The 17,873-nt window shown below is 32.9% G+C and overlaps 1 protein-coding gene across 1 annotated transcript in view; it reads right to left on the reverse strand.

Moving 5' to 3' along the window:
* Positions 1–17,873, reverse strand: part of LOC134529017 (facilitated trehalose transporter Tret1-2 homolog) — an 82,070-nt gene that overhangs the window by 8,521 nt on the left and 55,676 nt on the right. Inside the window, exon 3 of the mRNA XM_063362689.1 lies at positions 4,662–4,736. Within this exon, the coding sequence (XP_063218759.1) occupies positions 4,662–4,736 (75 nt within the window). The remainder of the gene's footprint in view (positions 1–4,661; positions 4,737–17,873) is intronic.

A 17,873-nucleotide genomic window follows, 5' to 3' on the forward strand; every position in this document is an offset into this window, starting at 1 on the left:
GATTCGCGCCACATCGACATTGGAAGTTTACATCGAAAGCTGAAATTACTTTTTTTTTTAATTGGCCAAGGCTTAAACTAAAGACAGGAGTCAATCACATCAATCAGTATATGAAAAGGCCGTTTTAAAATTATTTTTAGTATTATTTCCAAAATGTTTAGTTGTTAATTATGAATTTAAATAGCCGACAAGATGGCAGAGACAGTGATAGCTGACAATCTTGATTGACAATACTGCAATATAGTGGGTAAAAATTAAACCAATATCGCAGCAGCGCATTCTAGCAGATGTGTGCAATTCGCGACACTATAGTGCTCCTAGTACCAAGCATTGAAAACAAACATGGTTTTTGCTCACTCTAGCATATGATATGGCAATACACGACACTATCACTTCTAGTAGCAGGCATTTAAATAAAAAATTGCGGCACAAGTCCAAAAAGTGTTTTTTTTTTTAATATATCTTATTAATGTTGGTTTTGCATATGTCTAAATGGCCGTGTTGTCTTAGGCGTTCCTTCTTTATGGCAGAGATCTGACCTGCGTTGGCTTGAGTCACCTCACTTCCGAAGTGTTTTGTATAAAAAATTTAAAAAAAAATTGTATATAAGGGTCATAACAAAACAAGTAGGTAATTGAACATTAACATACATATAAGAGACAGAGTAACACTAGCGCACTCTAGGAACAAACAGCAGAAACAAATATGGCGGCATACATGATACGAAATTAAGATGGTGGTCTCCAGAAGAAAAAAACAATATGGTGCAATGTTCTAGGATCCAAGTGGGTGACCAGAGTCAAGGTCATCCAATAAAGCGGCTGAAGTAAATGTCATCCATGGTCAAGTTCACGAGAGGTATAGGTCATTAGAGGTCAATATCATCCAATATGGTTGCCGTGACGTCACAATCCATGGTAGAGTTTTTTCCAGATCTGGCTCCACACCCAGAACCCAGGTCCTGGAGGAAATCATATAAAATTTTATTGTAATTTTTTACGATTTAGTACATCGTGAAGAAAATACAAAAACATGCAGTAAGAACCACAAATTATAATACGTTTCTTATCAATACACGCAAAAAACTAACTTAAATAACTGTCTGTATAACATAACAATTATGAAAAGAAATTTTTTTTTAAAGTTAATAGTAGTTTCTAATGGTTGAAATTTTTTACTTTTTGGATTTCCGAATCTAACTGTTATGTCACAATAAAAGTAGCTGCTAATTGAAAGTTTTTACATTTTTTTACTAATTTTATCACTTTTTTAATTTGTGTGCGCTGTAAATCTTAAGCCTACATTTTATAAAAATACTAAGGCGTATGACACCACAGAGATAGTTGCTAGTATGCGGACATTGTAAACATAACTACTCTTCCTAACAAAAATATGCTTGAAAAGTTAAGATTTGTCACTGACAAAATTCGTAATTGGTTGGTTATTAAGGGGGTGCCTCCCATTTCAGGTCATGATTTTATATTTATATTAATCACGGATAAACTTTTAAACTTTTTCAATTGTTTAACTTTTACGAAATGAAAAATATATACAGCATAATTAGCTGCCAAAGTTACATTTTTAACATTTTTGGGTTGTACAAATAAGGAGAATTTAAATTATTGCAGAATTGAAACTTTTTAGGTTTAACTGCAATGACACTGGCTACTTCATGATATGGTTTACATTTCTATCACAAAAACTCATTTCATGTTTCTTGGCTGTCAAAATCGTAACAGTTTTGAAAATGTTGAAATGCCAGGTAAAATTAATTAATATTTTCTGAAAGAAATTCAAACCATTTATTTGAAGTAGCCAGTGGCATTGCAGTTAAACCTAAAAAGTTTCAGTTCTGCAATAAATTAAATTCTCCTTGTTTGTACAACCCAAAAACGCTAAAAATGTAACTTTGGCAGCTAATTATGCAAAAAGTATGCGCTGTATATATTTTTCATTTCGGGAAAGTTAAACAACTGAAAAAGTCTACAAGTTTATCTGTAATTACTGTAAATATAATATCTTGACCTGAAACGGGAGGCACCTCCTTAACACTATTGACACAAAATAAACATAAATCTTGCTCTATTAAAATAAAAGAAAGTTAATTTAAATAAATAGTGCTGTAATTTTTAAGATATTTGAAATACTAATCTTGATAAACATCAAACAAATACATATTTAAATTTTTTTGTCAAAAAGCTTATTAAAATTTAGCTATTGCTCAAAGAGAAACTTAAAATAATATATTTAGTTTAAACTAATAATACTATAATTTAATTACATTGTTACATTTTTGCTGGTTTTTATACCACATAAAAATAAATTCGTTAAATTTTGAGATTGTTTTGTAAAATACTTTTAACCTAACAAAATATTATTTTATTATAATAGTATGCACTAAGTATTAGCCATAAATTATTTTGGTTTCACGTAGATGTATTGAGATAAAATTCTTAATAATTATAAATGCATTTACACAGCTTTCATTATACTTTTGCAGGCTCAAAACTGGTTTTATACCATTTGTTAAATATAAATACTTACGAATTTATTAATAAAAACTTTAGCTATTTTATTTGCAATGGTTTACAAACATAATAACAAAGATTTCCTCAAAATTTTGGGTAAACAATTCGCTAGTGACGTGTTTGGTTAATAAATTAAATTATTAAATATTCAATATTTTTATCAAAGTAAATTATTTTAAATGAAGTTTTTTGACGTATGCCATTGCAGTTTAGCACTGTTTGTCATGGAAAAATTTCGAAAATAAAGTAAGAAAATAAATGAAAATAAAAATTCACAGAAAACAAGATTGAATCAGCTGATGTCGGACAAACTAAACAAGTATTATGGGCAACACAAGGATGATAGCACTGATGAACACAGAAGGTTCCAGTGACAACTGTTGCGACATTTTTTGATTTTTCGGAATTTTCCCATGACAAACAGTGCAAAACTGCAATGGCGTATGTCCAAAAAACTGCATTAAATCAAAATTCCCCATTGCATAATGCATTTAGAGAACGTAAATTATTTAATTAAATAAAAAAATAAAAAAAATAGAAATATATAAAGGCAAATGTAAAAGCAAGGACACAGATCATAGCTTTTTGTCACGCTTCTTTCTTATCTGAAATTAGTTCGTGAATAAAAGAAAAAAATCTCACCTTACAACAGAGGAAGATTGCTATATTTACAAACCAGTTATGAGCAAAATAAAGGGATTTTGATAAGGTTTAAAATTTCAATTGTTTGTGGCTTACACAGAAGTGATAAATTCTGTACATAGTGCGTTGAGATACCGTTTTAACTTAGGGGATTCTAGACTTGTAAATATTAATATAGCTTAAAATGGATTGCTTCTTAACCTCTAGTATGGCTTATTATAAAATTGCTAATTAAAAAGGATCCAGTCGTATAAAGAAAAATTGGTACCAATACTAACATTTAAAGGGTTTATTTATTAAAATGATATATTTATGAAGTAATTTACATAAAACTAGGAAGAACTAATTTTAGCCTGACGTACATATACATGAAGCACTTTATTGAATGTCGAACTAAAACATTATTTATATAAATTGTTTGTCGTACGTAATATAACTGAAGTTTTAAGTAAATATTTGCACCATACGCAGCCTATCAATATCGTTATTAATTTTAATAGTTTACATACACTAATTTGTCTGTGACATAATAAAAACATTGATAGTAAACAAATAATTACCCGAAAATATATACAGAAATAAGCTAGGTTGTTACCATATAAGTGTTCCTGCGACACATGTTTACTATTATAAACTATCGCTTAGAAAGGTCTGTGTACAGAATTTCATTTTTTTTGGTACTGAATTATTCTACACTAATTGCAGAACTCTGATGTTATACTTTCTGTACTCATTTCTCTTAGTGTACATGAAAAATAAACTCGACTAATCATTAAAAATACACTAGTTTAACATACAAGCTGTGGTGCACCACAGTTAATCAGAACAATTTTAAACAGTATGATTCACGGTGATTATAAATAACAACATTAAATTCTCTTTAATCACAGCCTGTTTTTTTTTTAATTTTATTTTTAAATTGAAACATGCAATGACAAGAAATTCTTATATTTTAGAGAAATCTTGAATAAGATAAATCACTTAGAAAAATTGTGACGTGCACTGTTAAAAATTACAGTAAATTTAAGGACTTTTCAACCAAGAATTCGCTTCAAACAAGCGGAGAGATCTTCGTAATTTCGAATAACAGAATCTTCGTAGAAGCTATGCCGTACTTCGACTCCCGGTTCGTATGTTTCGGACTAAACAAAGGCAAACACACAAGTGGAAAAGAAGAGCGTCCTTGTTGTAGAACTAACCAGTTTTCGAATTGTAACGAAATAAATAAAAGGAAATAACTTAAATGTGTGGAAATGTTACCTAACTGTACACATTAATGTGAAATAACCGAAATAATCTGAAACGATACAAATGGCAATGAAATACATCCACATACACCGAAATGAATCGGAAACCTAATATAACGAACAAAATCACTTGATACAATACAAATGAAATTAATACTCTTTTGGATTCGTGTTGAAAGCAAGTTGACGAAGATCCCTGGCTTGTTTGTGGCCACGAAGCGAGGACGCAGTGTTCGCACAGTACCTGTCGCAGTGCGGGCCCTTGGACGGACTCCCCTGCCGGCGACATGGACACCTCGTCCTTGTCCTTGTCCTGGTCCTGCAACAAGCACAGCGTGTCTGCGAGCGGCCCGCTGTGCACCGCGAGATGGGCGCAGACTTCGCAGCGCCGAGATAAGGAGCGTTGCGTAACCCCGGGGCGTCCGGCGACGTCATGCAAACACTCGTTATATTGGGCTTTTGTTCTTGAATAGTTCTTGACTGCATTTCCCACGGCCAGATTCAGCTGGACCGCATCCAATCACTTCAATCACACGTGACGTCACTGAAACGTCAAAACCGCAGCCATCTTGTCGTTTAAAGGTTTCATTGCTTCTATACCTTCTAATGTTTTCATTTTGGATAATTTATAAAATACTTTTGAATTAGAATTCTCAGTCTTTATTAAAGTTATACTTCCTTAGGCGCGTTTTGGGGAAACAAGTGAGTGAATATTTAAGATGCGCGCGCACCATTCAACGAAATTTTCACAGAATGAAAAAAACAAGCTACATACAAATAAAACTTAGGTACATATGTGCTTTCAAATCTTATAATTTAGTGACTAGTATTGTATACGGGTCCATATTATTATAACAGATACAAATTGTGTTTATAAACTTTTTCATGTGTATTTTCAAGTGTATTCATATAAACTTGATAATGTTCCCGCATGTATAATTTATTTGCATTATAAATTACTACATTATTATTTGATAAATAAAGTTAATAAATTAGTACAAACATTCAGCATTGAATTTATTGAATTTCATTATTAAATAAAATTTATTTCGACTAGTTTAATAATTCAAAAAAAATTATACACATAATTATATTAATATTAAATATTGAGTATTTAATTAGTTTTTTAATTTGGCTGAATTTATATTTTACCAATAGTATTTATGATATCCCTCCAGTTTTTTTCTTTCTATTAATTATTGAAATTGATAAATTAAGCTAGTGTTTTTAATTACGCCAAGTAAGTATAACTTCTAACGCGCGTACATAATTACACGCACCCATTTTTTATGGCCTTAGTGGCAATCGTTTGTGTCCCGAAAAAGATGGGAATTAAGTGATATTTTCTTAAATATAAAAAAAACAGAACCTGTAGGTACAAGTAAATAAACAAATTGACCACTTTTAAAAGCAATTATTTTATATTTAAACATATCAACTGTATCAGTTAAAGTACTTGAATCGTGTGCAAAAATGCCTTTCTGTGTACTCTTTCAGTGTTTATTGGAGCATATCCTTTAAATGTATTCATATGGGTTATTGTACTCAAATAAAAAAAAGATAACATGAAATGACCTTTAGCGTCATACCAAGAAAAATATCATTATCAACGGAAACACTGATAACAAAAATCAGTGTTTGAGGGGGAGGGAATGGTTGAGGTAAATGCGACAATGGTTAGAGACATTCATGTGAAGAGACTATGAAATTGGCATTATTTTCCAGTTCCAAGCTAGACTCGGCATACGTGTGCATAGTCAGGTCGATGTCACGTGTTCACTGGCTCAGCCACATTCCACCTTTTCTCCGGGTCGCGCTTGATTCCGTCAGAGGTCTGCCATTGGCTTCTAGTCCTTCAGGGCGTGGCAGATATCCCATGAAACAACGACCGGAGTAATATAACTGTAGACACAGTCAACGTCAGCTCTGCAGGTCTCTACAGGATTATCACGGGAATAATCTTATTTATAGGCTTCAATAAACTTTGTTCGTGTCTTTGGCATATCTTAACGAAAAAATTTATTCCACAATAGAATGCGGGCTTTTGTAAACACAAGAAAAATTTTGTGATTCAACTGAAAAAAATGTCATTCTGAAAAATATTTCCTCCAGAACTCAAGCACACTTTTCAGCAAAACACGAATGCACAAACAACTTTTGAGATGTAAGAGATCCGCGCAACGCCGCGTGGTTATAAACAGTTGCACCAGGAACTAGACCGCAACACAATGATCGCGCCGACAGTCATTTCGTTTTTGTGACATTGAACGCTTGCGAGACGTTTGAATTACACCAGTTTCAACGAGAATCTTCCAGCCAAAAGCCTTGTACAAATATACAGTATTGTTAAGAAATATGTGCGCATGAAAATATTTAGCCGAATACGACATTCTCTATGAATGGTTAGATAACCTACCATTTAGCGGTGTTACCGAACAACAGGATTGGCTTCACAATGTTGTATAGGCACGAGACATGACTGCCACTTATATTTTTATCTTTGTCTTGAACCACGTGGGATATAACCACCCAAGAGCGTATGAAATAAAAGTTGGTCCAGTCACACAAGGAGAAAAAAGACGCACACATAACTAACCTATCTGCAAAAGTGGTCGTTCAGACGGTTTGGGAGGGGGGTGGGGGAAATTATACTCCAAGCAGGAACAAGATATTTTATAACCTGCTTGCCGACTGAACAGTATCACTGAGCAAGGAGCAAGGTAGCACGTGAGCAGTCTCCCGTTAAGCCTGTCGGCATTAAAGTTTGTGACGTAAGCAAGACCACTAAAAATGACATACATAATTAGGTGTAAAGTAGCGAAACTTCTTTTTTTAAGCTTACACTTAATTTGATTCGTTCTTTAACACGGAAAATACGCGCAGGAATATTTCAGAACGTTTATTTGAATGTGCGAGTGAGATCTCACTATACACACACGTACACACACACACACACACACACACTAGCTTAGGTAAAACCCGTGACTTGACTCACGCAACTTCAGAGTATTTATAAAATCTTGGATTGAAATAAATGTATGTGTTTAATTCCAAACATTTTTCTAAATATATAGACACAATAAAATTGGCAGGTGCATAAAAGATTTATATCATGACAAAACCGTTTAAGAATGATATTTTTTGACGTGACAACGTCTAATAAATCGATGAACGCCGGCTGCACGCACGAAAAAGTGTCCCACTAGGGATGTCCCACTACGGATGTGTCATGTTTGCTCATTTACGCATGCGTGGCATCTCTCTTCATGCTCATTGTACGCATGTGTGGCATCTCTCTTCCACTCGATTGGAACAACCATCGATTTGACTTTTCAATCATATTTTCGTCGTTTGAATTATTAATATTATGTAATTTAACGATCGTCCACCGATTTTCAGCACAATCGGTACGGTTATTTAAAAGTAATGTTGAATATTCAAATACGTTTTGAACCAACAATGGTGTTTTACAGTTACACATAATAATTCAAATTACACCCGGGATATTTTGCACAATGTTAAAAAAAATATTGTAACACATTATAAATAAGTTTGGTGTATTTGGGATGCGTATTTGTTATAAAGTCGTGTTATAAAAACGAAATATTATTATTCCCCTACCGTGAACAAAATTTTTATAAATATGTATATACCATCTGAAACTATTATTTTTCAAATATGGCCACGTAGCCGTGTGGTCAGCATCGTTAAGAGGCCACTCCAGTGTTTCAGGGGCACTACGCAACCCGCGTTAACCTCATAAGATTCAATGCTATTTTCATTTTGCTTATAACTTATTAACTAATATAGATTTCTAAATGATGCTTGCTTGATATGTAAGACAACGATGCACTTATCAAAGCCCTTTCTTCAAAAAATGTGCATAAATTATGGTTTTATACTAATCTTTACTAATATGCATAAGTGTATTGTCTAGGTTTGAACCATAATTTATGCACGTTTTTGAAGAAAGGGGCTTTGATAAGAGCATCGTTGTCTTACATATCAAACAAGCATCATTTCTTAATCTATATTAGTTAATAAGTTATAAGCAAAATGAAAATAGCATTGAATCTTATGAGGTTAACGCGGGTTGCGTAGTGCCCCTGAATCACTGGAGTGGCCTCTTAAGTGTACACATGTAGAACAAAATATTTTGAATTTGAATTCAATTCAAAGGTTGTCGGTTCGAATCCCGGTAGCTGCGAAATTTTTTTTTTGTACTTGTAAAAATAAATATGGCGCACGCAACATTTCAAAAGTAATAAATATATTTGAATTAATGAATGCAAATAAAAGTAAATTTATTAATTATATTGTACATTTCATTTCACTCCTTTGTATCCATACAAAATAGTGATAATTCAAAAAAAAATGATTCAATTTTATTCATAAAAGTATGCAGAGGTAGATTTTATCATACAAAAGATTTAAAAAAATTAAAAAAATTTTCTTCCTCAAATAATATAACATTTTTAATGCCTAAATTGTTTGGTTGCAAAAACCTATTACGACTCAGTCTCAAGCTGAATATGATATTTCCTTTCCTTCTGGATCAATCATTTCATCAATGTTTTGTTATGACGTCACCGTAAACCGACTTTACAGACAACCAATTTTTTTAAGTGTATGTGCGTAGGCCTTTTAAATTTTTACTTTAGATCAAATATCCGATTTTAACGCTTTTGTTTTAGTGTGTTCGAGTAAATATTTTACATTGATCAAATCACACTTACCTCGTTTACATTTAATGGGGTAGACAATTTAAAAAAAAACTGTTAAACCCGCACCTATTTCATTTTACTATGTTTATGCCATCGTTAAAACTAATATTTCGATGCTTAGAATAATGAAATAATTTTAACTTTTTACAAATATTTCTCATTATTTAAGAATATTTGTTACATCATATATATATATATATATATATATATATATATATTTGAACTAAAGAGTACAGATATCAATTGTATTATCCAACGTATTAGTTGATTAGTATTTCATAAATTAAAAAAAAAATTTTTTTTTACCCCTTTCCTCTTTTCCCACACGGATGCCAATGTAACAATTCAGAACCAAGTAAATATTGGCAATATCCGTTAACCAAACAAAAAGCAAAGTCATTTAAATTTCTTTCTTTTTACGGCAGATATAAATTCCAAAATAATTTTAATAAACTTATTTTTAAATCAAGTATATATTTATCTTGCCAATACTAATTTAATGATTTCATATTTTTAAAATACTACTTAGCACTATTTCAACTTAAGAGGTGATAATTCGGACAACGTTGAATAGGAGAATGTCGCTGAAGGTAGGTTTATTAATAATTTCCAATATCTTAAGTTTAGTTTGATTTGATCAGAAGATATATTTTTATATTAAAACCATATTTACAATATTTCACTTTAAGTAGAACTTCAGCAAATTAAAAAAAAATATTTAGTAAATTTTGCATGTTTATAAATCATACCATATAAATTACATCATGATTGATTAGCTTCAGAGAAATGAATTTTATGATAAAAATGACCACCTTTTCACCCCTTTTGTGGTCAAATTTAGAAACAATGGTAAATGTTAAAACATGATATTAAATTATAATTTATTTGCTATTCTTGCTCATTTTCTTACCTTCATCTTAAATTTCTTGGAATATATGATTTATTACTATAATAACTAACGTGCCCCCGGTTCACTGCTTTTGGGATCAAATAAAGGAAACGCTTATCGAATTGCTCTGCGTAATTAATTATTTACTTTATTTATGGTATGAACATCCAGTTTTGTTTGCCATGGAGATATGAATATTTAATTATATAAACAAAACTACTCACTTTTCACACTCTTAAAAACTTAAAAAATACAATTTGTGACTCTATATGCATAATGTTCGTTCTTAATTTCTAACCCTCAAATCTAGTTGATTCGGAAATATTAATTTTTTAAATTTAAACCAAAATTAACTCCTTTACCGCTCTTAAGGCGGAATATTGTAAATAATTTAAATAATAATTTAATATTTTATTATTTAACCATTATTCTTACTTAATTAATTTCAGAGATACGATTTTTTTAGATCACTTAAGACTTTCCCTTTTTGACCCCATTAAAAGACGAATTTTAATAAACGTAAAAATAAGCAATTCGTAGCTCTATAATTTTTAGCTTCTTATTCTCAATGAAATTTAAGTGTCAGTATTTTATTTTTAAAAAACACCTATCCCTTTTTCCAACCTTAAGGTTTGAATTTGCAAACTTTTAAAATTGTGGTCGATAATTTTCGTGTGTTTATTTTTGGTACCTACCCCAAATAATTTACTGTTTTTAATTTATTTCAGAGATATAATAATTAATATTAAAACCATACTTACCCGTTTTCACCCTAAAGGGGTTGCATTTCGCAAAATGGTAAAATTGTGATTGGTAGATTTCGTATGCTTATTATTAGTACCTAAAATAATATACTATGCTTAATTTTATTCGAATATTTAATTATTAAATTTAAAACCTTATTTATATATAAACAATGTGGTTGGTAATTTTGTATGTTGTTTATTGGTACCCAATATAATTTAATATCTTTATTAAATCTGGAAATATAATTTTAAATCTTAGAAACATACTTACCCCTTTTTCACCACTTAGGCTTCGTTTTTCGGAAAATTTAAAAATAGTTTTGTGTAGTTGTCGTATGTTTATATTTGGTACCCAATATCATATATTACGCTTTATTAAATTTGGACATATAATTAATATACTTTAAAGCATACTTACAACTTTTTCACCCCTTTGGAGTTGAATTTCAGAAAATATAAAAATATTTATTGGTTATTTTCGGATGTTTATTATTAGTTCCAATATCATTTATTCAACTTAATTCGTACACCGAGAATAATAGAGCCACATCTCAAAAAAAATAATTTTTTTACATTTTTGTATATTTGTAATGTCTATGGCCATATCTATTTGGTATAACAAGGCCATATATGTAGTACAATAAATATTGACCTGAGATGAGAAATGTCCTTATTACATTTTAAATTTGTAAAACATAAATCAGAATAATACAGCCACATGTTGACATGCGGCCTTATTATTCGTACAGCTGAGGGTGGGTTGGAATACACCATGGCCATATTTTGACTTTTGCCATAGAAAAAGTGCCGACATTATGCACTTCCTGATTGCTGAGGCTAAGAATAAACTTTCATTCATTCACTCTCCTGTAAAATTTATTTTTTTTGAGATGTGGCCCTATTATTCTCGGTGTGCGAATTTATATATATAATATAATTATTATTCATAAAAAAACTTACCTATTTTCACCAATTAGGGTTAGAATTTCGGACAATACAACATTTTTTATTGGTTGTTTCGTATGTTAAATTTAGTACCCAACATCATTCATTATGCTTAATTAAATTAAAAAATCTATCAATTTTCTTAAAAACATATTTACCACTTTTCACACCTTAGGGGATGAATTTCGTGAAATATATAAAATTGTGGTTAGTAGTTTTTGGTATTGTTATTGGTATCTAAAATCTATTACTTCCCTTTTATTATATTAGGAGATATAATTATTAATCTTAAAAACATACTTTTCCATTTTTCCCCCTTTAGGAGTGGTTTTTCGCAAAATCCAAAAATTGTGGTTGTTAGTTTGCGTATGTTTATTATTGTGAGCCAATATATTTTATTACGCTTAATTAAATTCGGAGAATTAATTATTATAATTAAAAACCATACTTACCCTTTTTTCACTCCTTAGGGGTTGAATTTCGCAAAATATTATAATTGTGGTTGTTTGTATTAGTATGTCTATATGTGGTTCCCACTATCATTTATTAGGCCTAATTAAATTCGGAATTATTATTATTCAACATTTAAATTATATTTACTCATTTTTCACCCCTTAGCGTCGATATTAGCCAAATTAAAAATTCTTGGTTGGATGTTTTTTTATGGGAATTATTAGTACGGAATAAATTTTCTTTAGCTGTATTAGTTTCAGAGTTATAATTAATTATGCTAAAACCATATTAACCCCTTTTATTACCCCGTTAGGAGCAGCATTCTGTAATTGTATATAGCATAGTTTTTAAGATAGCCAAAGAACATTTTAATTAAAAAAGTTTATCAAAATCTGTCAAATGGTTTTCGATTGATTCGCGAACAAACAGACAAAAATTTTAAAAACTATATTATTGAATTATCATTGTCATCTCATGCAGTTTACAGACCTTTTGCCTCGAACAGTTTTATTATATATATTTTTGTGTATTTGTTTGTCTGATAGTTTTATATAGATTATTTTTATACTTGCAATGCACTGTGACTTGTTTCATGATTAGGTTAAGAAGCCTAAATATTTTTATATTTTCAAACTTTTCTCGCTCAAAGCACAATAGTCGATCGAAATTTATTTCCAATGGGTTAAATAATATTTATAAATTAATATTTTTATGTGAAATTTACTTCATTATGTGAAATCGTGATTTAGAACTTATGCATTTCTCAGTAACATGCAGGAATTTTTCGTGTAATATTTCCTCGAAGTAAACCGGCCAAAGATTGAAATTACAGGTTTGGTGTGTTTGAGCTTATCTCAATCAACGTCTGCCTCCAGTAACACGGAATTTCAATTAAATACAGTCTATCTTAAACTTATTAAGACTTAAAACATTTGCAAGGGGTGTATTATATTTCCAGTTTTATTGAATGAAAAAATCAATTAACTGGGAATTTAAAGGTTTAAGATGAGCTATTTATGTGGTTTGGAAGTCACATGATTGTAAACTCGCTTTAATAAAGTCCTGTTAATATACGTATACGGAATATATATTTTTTTCTCGTATTTGGGTTTCTTGATATATAGGCCCAGACAGACAACGATAGGTTTGGTAACCACTGCAAAAACCTTTTATCCGCAGTTATTTGCGTTTAATTACGTTAGTCATTACTTCAGACGCCATTGTGACACAAACACAAAAAAAAACCTACGACTCACTACACGTTTCTGTCAGTTCATTTCAAAATGTTGCAAATAAATTGTTCTGGTTCTATCGTAGACTTATTCCCACGTGTCTAACCAGCGATTAATTATGATGGGGTAATTTAAATAGAGTTAAAAATAAAAACGAGTGATTCAGTGAGTAGTATAGGCTGGTTCCTCCAAATCCTGGTGGTGGTACAAAGTGCCAGGGTCCACTATCTTGGATTGTGAAATCACGGCTGCCATCTTGAATGACCATAACCTTTGTCCTTGGCATTGACCTTTAACCTTGAACATGACCCTGATCTCCTCTTGTATGACCTTGAACTCGGCCTCAATTTGTATTACACCAATTTTAATTCAGCTATCTTAGATTCCACCATTTTATTTTATAAACTTTCTCACATTTTGAATTATGATGTAAGGCCCACCATTTTGTTTCCACCATCTTGGATGACCTTGTTCAGGAAGCCATTTTTAAAACCGCCATTTTGAATTCCACCATTTTTAAATATGACATAACTGCCGCCATATTGTTTTAGGCCATATTGGTTTATGTCATTATAGCCACACATTTTTTCTATGACTTTCGTCATCTTTTATCCTGCCATCTTGTTTCGTCTGCTTGAGGCTACAATCTGGTTTTCGCCTATTGAAGGCCGTCATATTTTTCCTCTGCTATAAGTAGCCATACTGGATTATGTAATAAACGCCATATAATTTTCTTATGCTGGATGTTGCCATCTTTATTTCTGATGTTTGTTCCTATAGTGCCAGCATCTTTCTGTCTCATGCACATAAATTCGATGTTACATTACCTACAAGTGTCGTTTTGACACTTATAGACATATATAATTTTTTGTACTAAATACATCAGAAGCAAGGTGACTCGGACTATGAGAAGTCGGACCTCTGGTGTGGAAAACAGTCGTCTTTGACGACACGGCCATCGAGACACGTACCATACTAAGAATAAAAAAGTATATATAACACACTAGCTGCCCGACCCGGCTTCGCACGGCTATACTAATGGAAAAAAATTAAGCCACATCTCCCATTTACAGTAATGGTAAATTAAAAAAAATTCAGTGAAAATTGATTACAATGCTGTATAATGTACCGGAGAGAAAATGAATAGCACCGATGGTTTCCCGACTCGTGCACGCAACGTACAACTGATGTACCCGTACTTCGCTACGGCAGTCTACAGGCTGATCACTCTTGCGCCGCTCATTATACATGCCCCTCCTTGTGGGTACGCCACTGCTGCGGGATGCCCGTTGCCATGGAGACGCAGAATGCATGAACAATGCAAAATCCTGTTCTCATGCAGACAAAGTACCCACTGTTGCCTGGTTTTAACCACCCATGAGATCTAATTTTCGGAAAATGTCATCCTGCGTAATATAAGGAACATTGCTGTGAAGTTTTAAGTCTGTAAAATATATATACTTGAAAAAAGGGCAATTTTTGATATTTAAAGTACCCGCAAAATTTCAACGGTGATGAGGACTGCACTAACAATGAAATAGTCGTTAACTTCTAGCGCCTGCGGCATCGTCAACACACACTTCGTACGTGTACTGCATGTTGTATCTAACCTCCTCCAACGCATTTGATTCTAAATTGGACTTTTAGTAAGGATACCTAATGTTATTGATAATATAATATAGCCTATAGCCTTCCTCGATAAATGTACTATCCAACACTGAAAGAATTTTTCAAATCGCACCAGTGGTTCCTGAGATTAGCGCGTTCAAACAAACAAACTCTTCAGCTTTATAATATTAGTATAGATATCCGGACTTTTTATTTATTTGATATAAAAACATTACATCAAATGAAGGAAAAGCCTCCATATTTATTTTTAATGCTTGATACTAGTGACGATAGTGCACACATTGTGCGCTAGAGTGCACTATCTCCATCTTTGTTTTCATTGCTCGCTACTAGGAGTGCCAGTGTCGCGTATTGCATGCAAATTCCCCACAGAAAAAATAACTAGATGCACACTGAGAAAAATAAACAGAAATGTTGCAAACCTATTTTCTGTGAATGAACAAAAAAAAAACAGAGGATTGTTTGCTCAGTAAATAAGTTTAAAATGTTGAATACAGTTTGGCAATTCTCTTTCTCCGGCACTAAGTCTATGAAGGACGACCTGGACTGCAATGGTGGCGTGCCTCGAGGCTGCACGAGCGAGCGGAGGAGTTCGGGGAACTTCGGAACTGCTCGGGCCTCGGCCGGAGAGGTGGGAGCGCAGATAATTATTCCGGGACATGGCACTCAGACGAGCTCGGATCGCACAGCGCGTGCTCAAACACGGTGAAACGTGGCTTCGATGACGTCAATGGCAGCGTGTATGGGCTGGAACCGCGCCAGCTGCTGTCTGCGCCATGCGAGGAAAGTAATGGAGCGGCTTCACGGGGAGTCTGAAAGAGACGAGGAAACCAACGACTCACATCGCTGTAATCGTGTTTCGCTCCTCTTTTACTGACCGGCCAACTGTCCCGACTCGAATTTCTGGCCATCTCCTTGGAAGGTAATTTAATATTTCTTGTATATTATTTCGGCTTCACGTCTCGTTGACAGCATAACTGAAAACACGCTGAGAAATCGGGAAGGGGATCGACAACACTTGCCTGAAGTGTGAAGTGTGTACAGGAGGCAAGGGTCAGCCGGAACCCCGATGTTCCTCCTCAAGGCAGGTCTAACTTCTTACCTCCACCGCCTCGTCACGCTCATTTAGTTTCTAGGGTATCTACGGTCTCTAACCATTCAAAGCAAATCTATATCCGTGGATGTTAAAAAAGGTCCTTATAGGCAATTTGATACAATAACAATTTTGCATGAGATACATTTTTACAGAACCTAAAGTAAAAATAAAAAAGAGTATTTTTGACATAATAACGTCTTATGAATCGATGAACGCCAGCTGCACGCACGAAAAAGCATGACTCATTGTCACGTTCCGCCTGAGCCGAGCGCGCAAGCGAGAGCGCAAAATAAGCGATAGAGAAGCACGATCGGCTTGTGACGCATCTATCTCTCTTTCACTCCATCGGCCGATGCGTCTGAGTAGAAGAGAGACAGCGGCAGCACACAATCTACACGTGAACTGTTTTGACAACTGTTTATAAAGTGAAGTGAACAGTTAATGTGGTTTCCATTGTTTATTACAACAACAATTGCTGCAAAAAAAGTAATTAATTCTTGCATTTTAAGAATTTGATTAGCGATATAATCTCATATATTTGTTCTTTGATTATTAAAAAAAAGTAGCATCGGTCGGCGAGTGCCGTAATAATAGGTTATGTTACAATTTTGACTAAAAAATTATTATATCATCTAAACGATAGTATAAAATGTCAACTGCTTTTATTTGGTACTCAATGAAAAAAAAATTGTAATTTTCAACTAACTCCTTCTTCAGAGGTGCCCACCCCCCCCCCCCCAAACACTATGACTCACCCCCCCCTTCCTAACCTAATGATGCCCCCCCCCCCAGCGAAATTTTTTATGCCATTTTCTCAATGATTTACTCAATTATTTTAAAATATTATACTTTTTTAGTATTATATTTTATCACATTTTGCATTAATGAAAACTGATTTTCTAATAATAATTTTGGTCATATCAGGTAATATTTCCATCCTGAACCGACAGATGCCAAACTGCTTTTGTTGAGGAAAGTGCGGGGTTGCCAATTTGATTTACAAGATCCCTTTCAATTATCAAAGCACTAGAAACGTATGTTCACATTAGAAGCTATAATTATGTAAATAATATATACATTTTTCTCATCTTTTAACCACCCCCCCCCCCCCCTGAAATTTTAATGACGCAGTCTGCGTCGTTACCCCCCCTTTGTGGGCACCCCTGCCTTCTTTGTATTATACAATATAATGATAATTCCGTGAAAATAATTCAATTCAATTCATAAAAGTATGCAATTTTTCATCAATGTTTTCTTATGACGTTATCACGTAATATTATCATCCGTAAACCGACTTTACAGACAAACACCCCCCCCCCCCCCCCCATTTTTTAGTGTAACTTTATGTTGCAAGTTATTTCTGTATTGAGTATAAGAGTGGGTGGTGACCGAGTGTTTGAATTTAACTATTTAAACCATTGACAATTTTCGAAGATGACCGTAAATCTACGAAGAAAACATTTACGGACTCTGAGTACATTTACTTTGAACATGGATCCAAAAGATTACTTAATCATTACTTAATTGTTTACGGCTGTCACACTGCAGCACAGACTGATAAATAATTTTATTACTGTAACATGTAGTACAGGCCAAATTTTGTTTACATAAAACTATTGTGTGTGCGTGTGTGTGGTTGTTTGATAGTGTTTTGGTGAGTGTGTGCGCATTTATGGTCGGAAAAAAATATCCAGACGTGTCTACCTGCATTGCAATTGTGTGGGATAGGTATGTCTATTAGG

Source organism: Bacillus rossius, chromosome 2 (assembly GCF_032445375.1).
Source record: "Bacillus rossius redtenbacheri isolate Brsri chromosome 2, Brsri_v3, whole genome shotgun sequence".
Lineage (NCBI taxonomy): Eukaryota > Metazoa > Arthropoda > Insecta > Phasmatodea > Bacillidae > Bacillus > Bacillus rossius.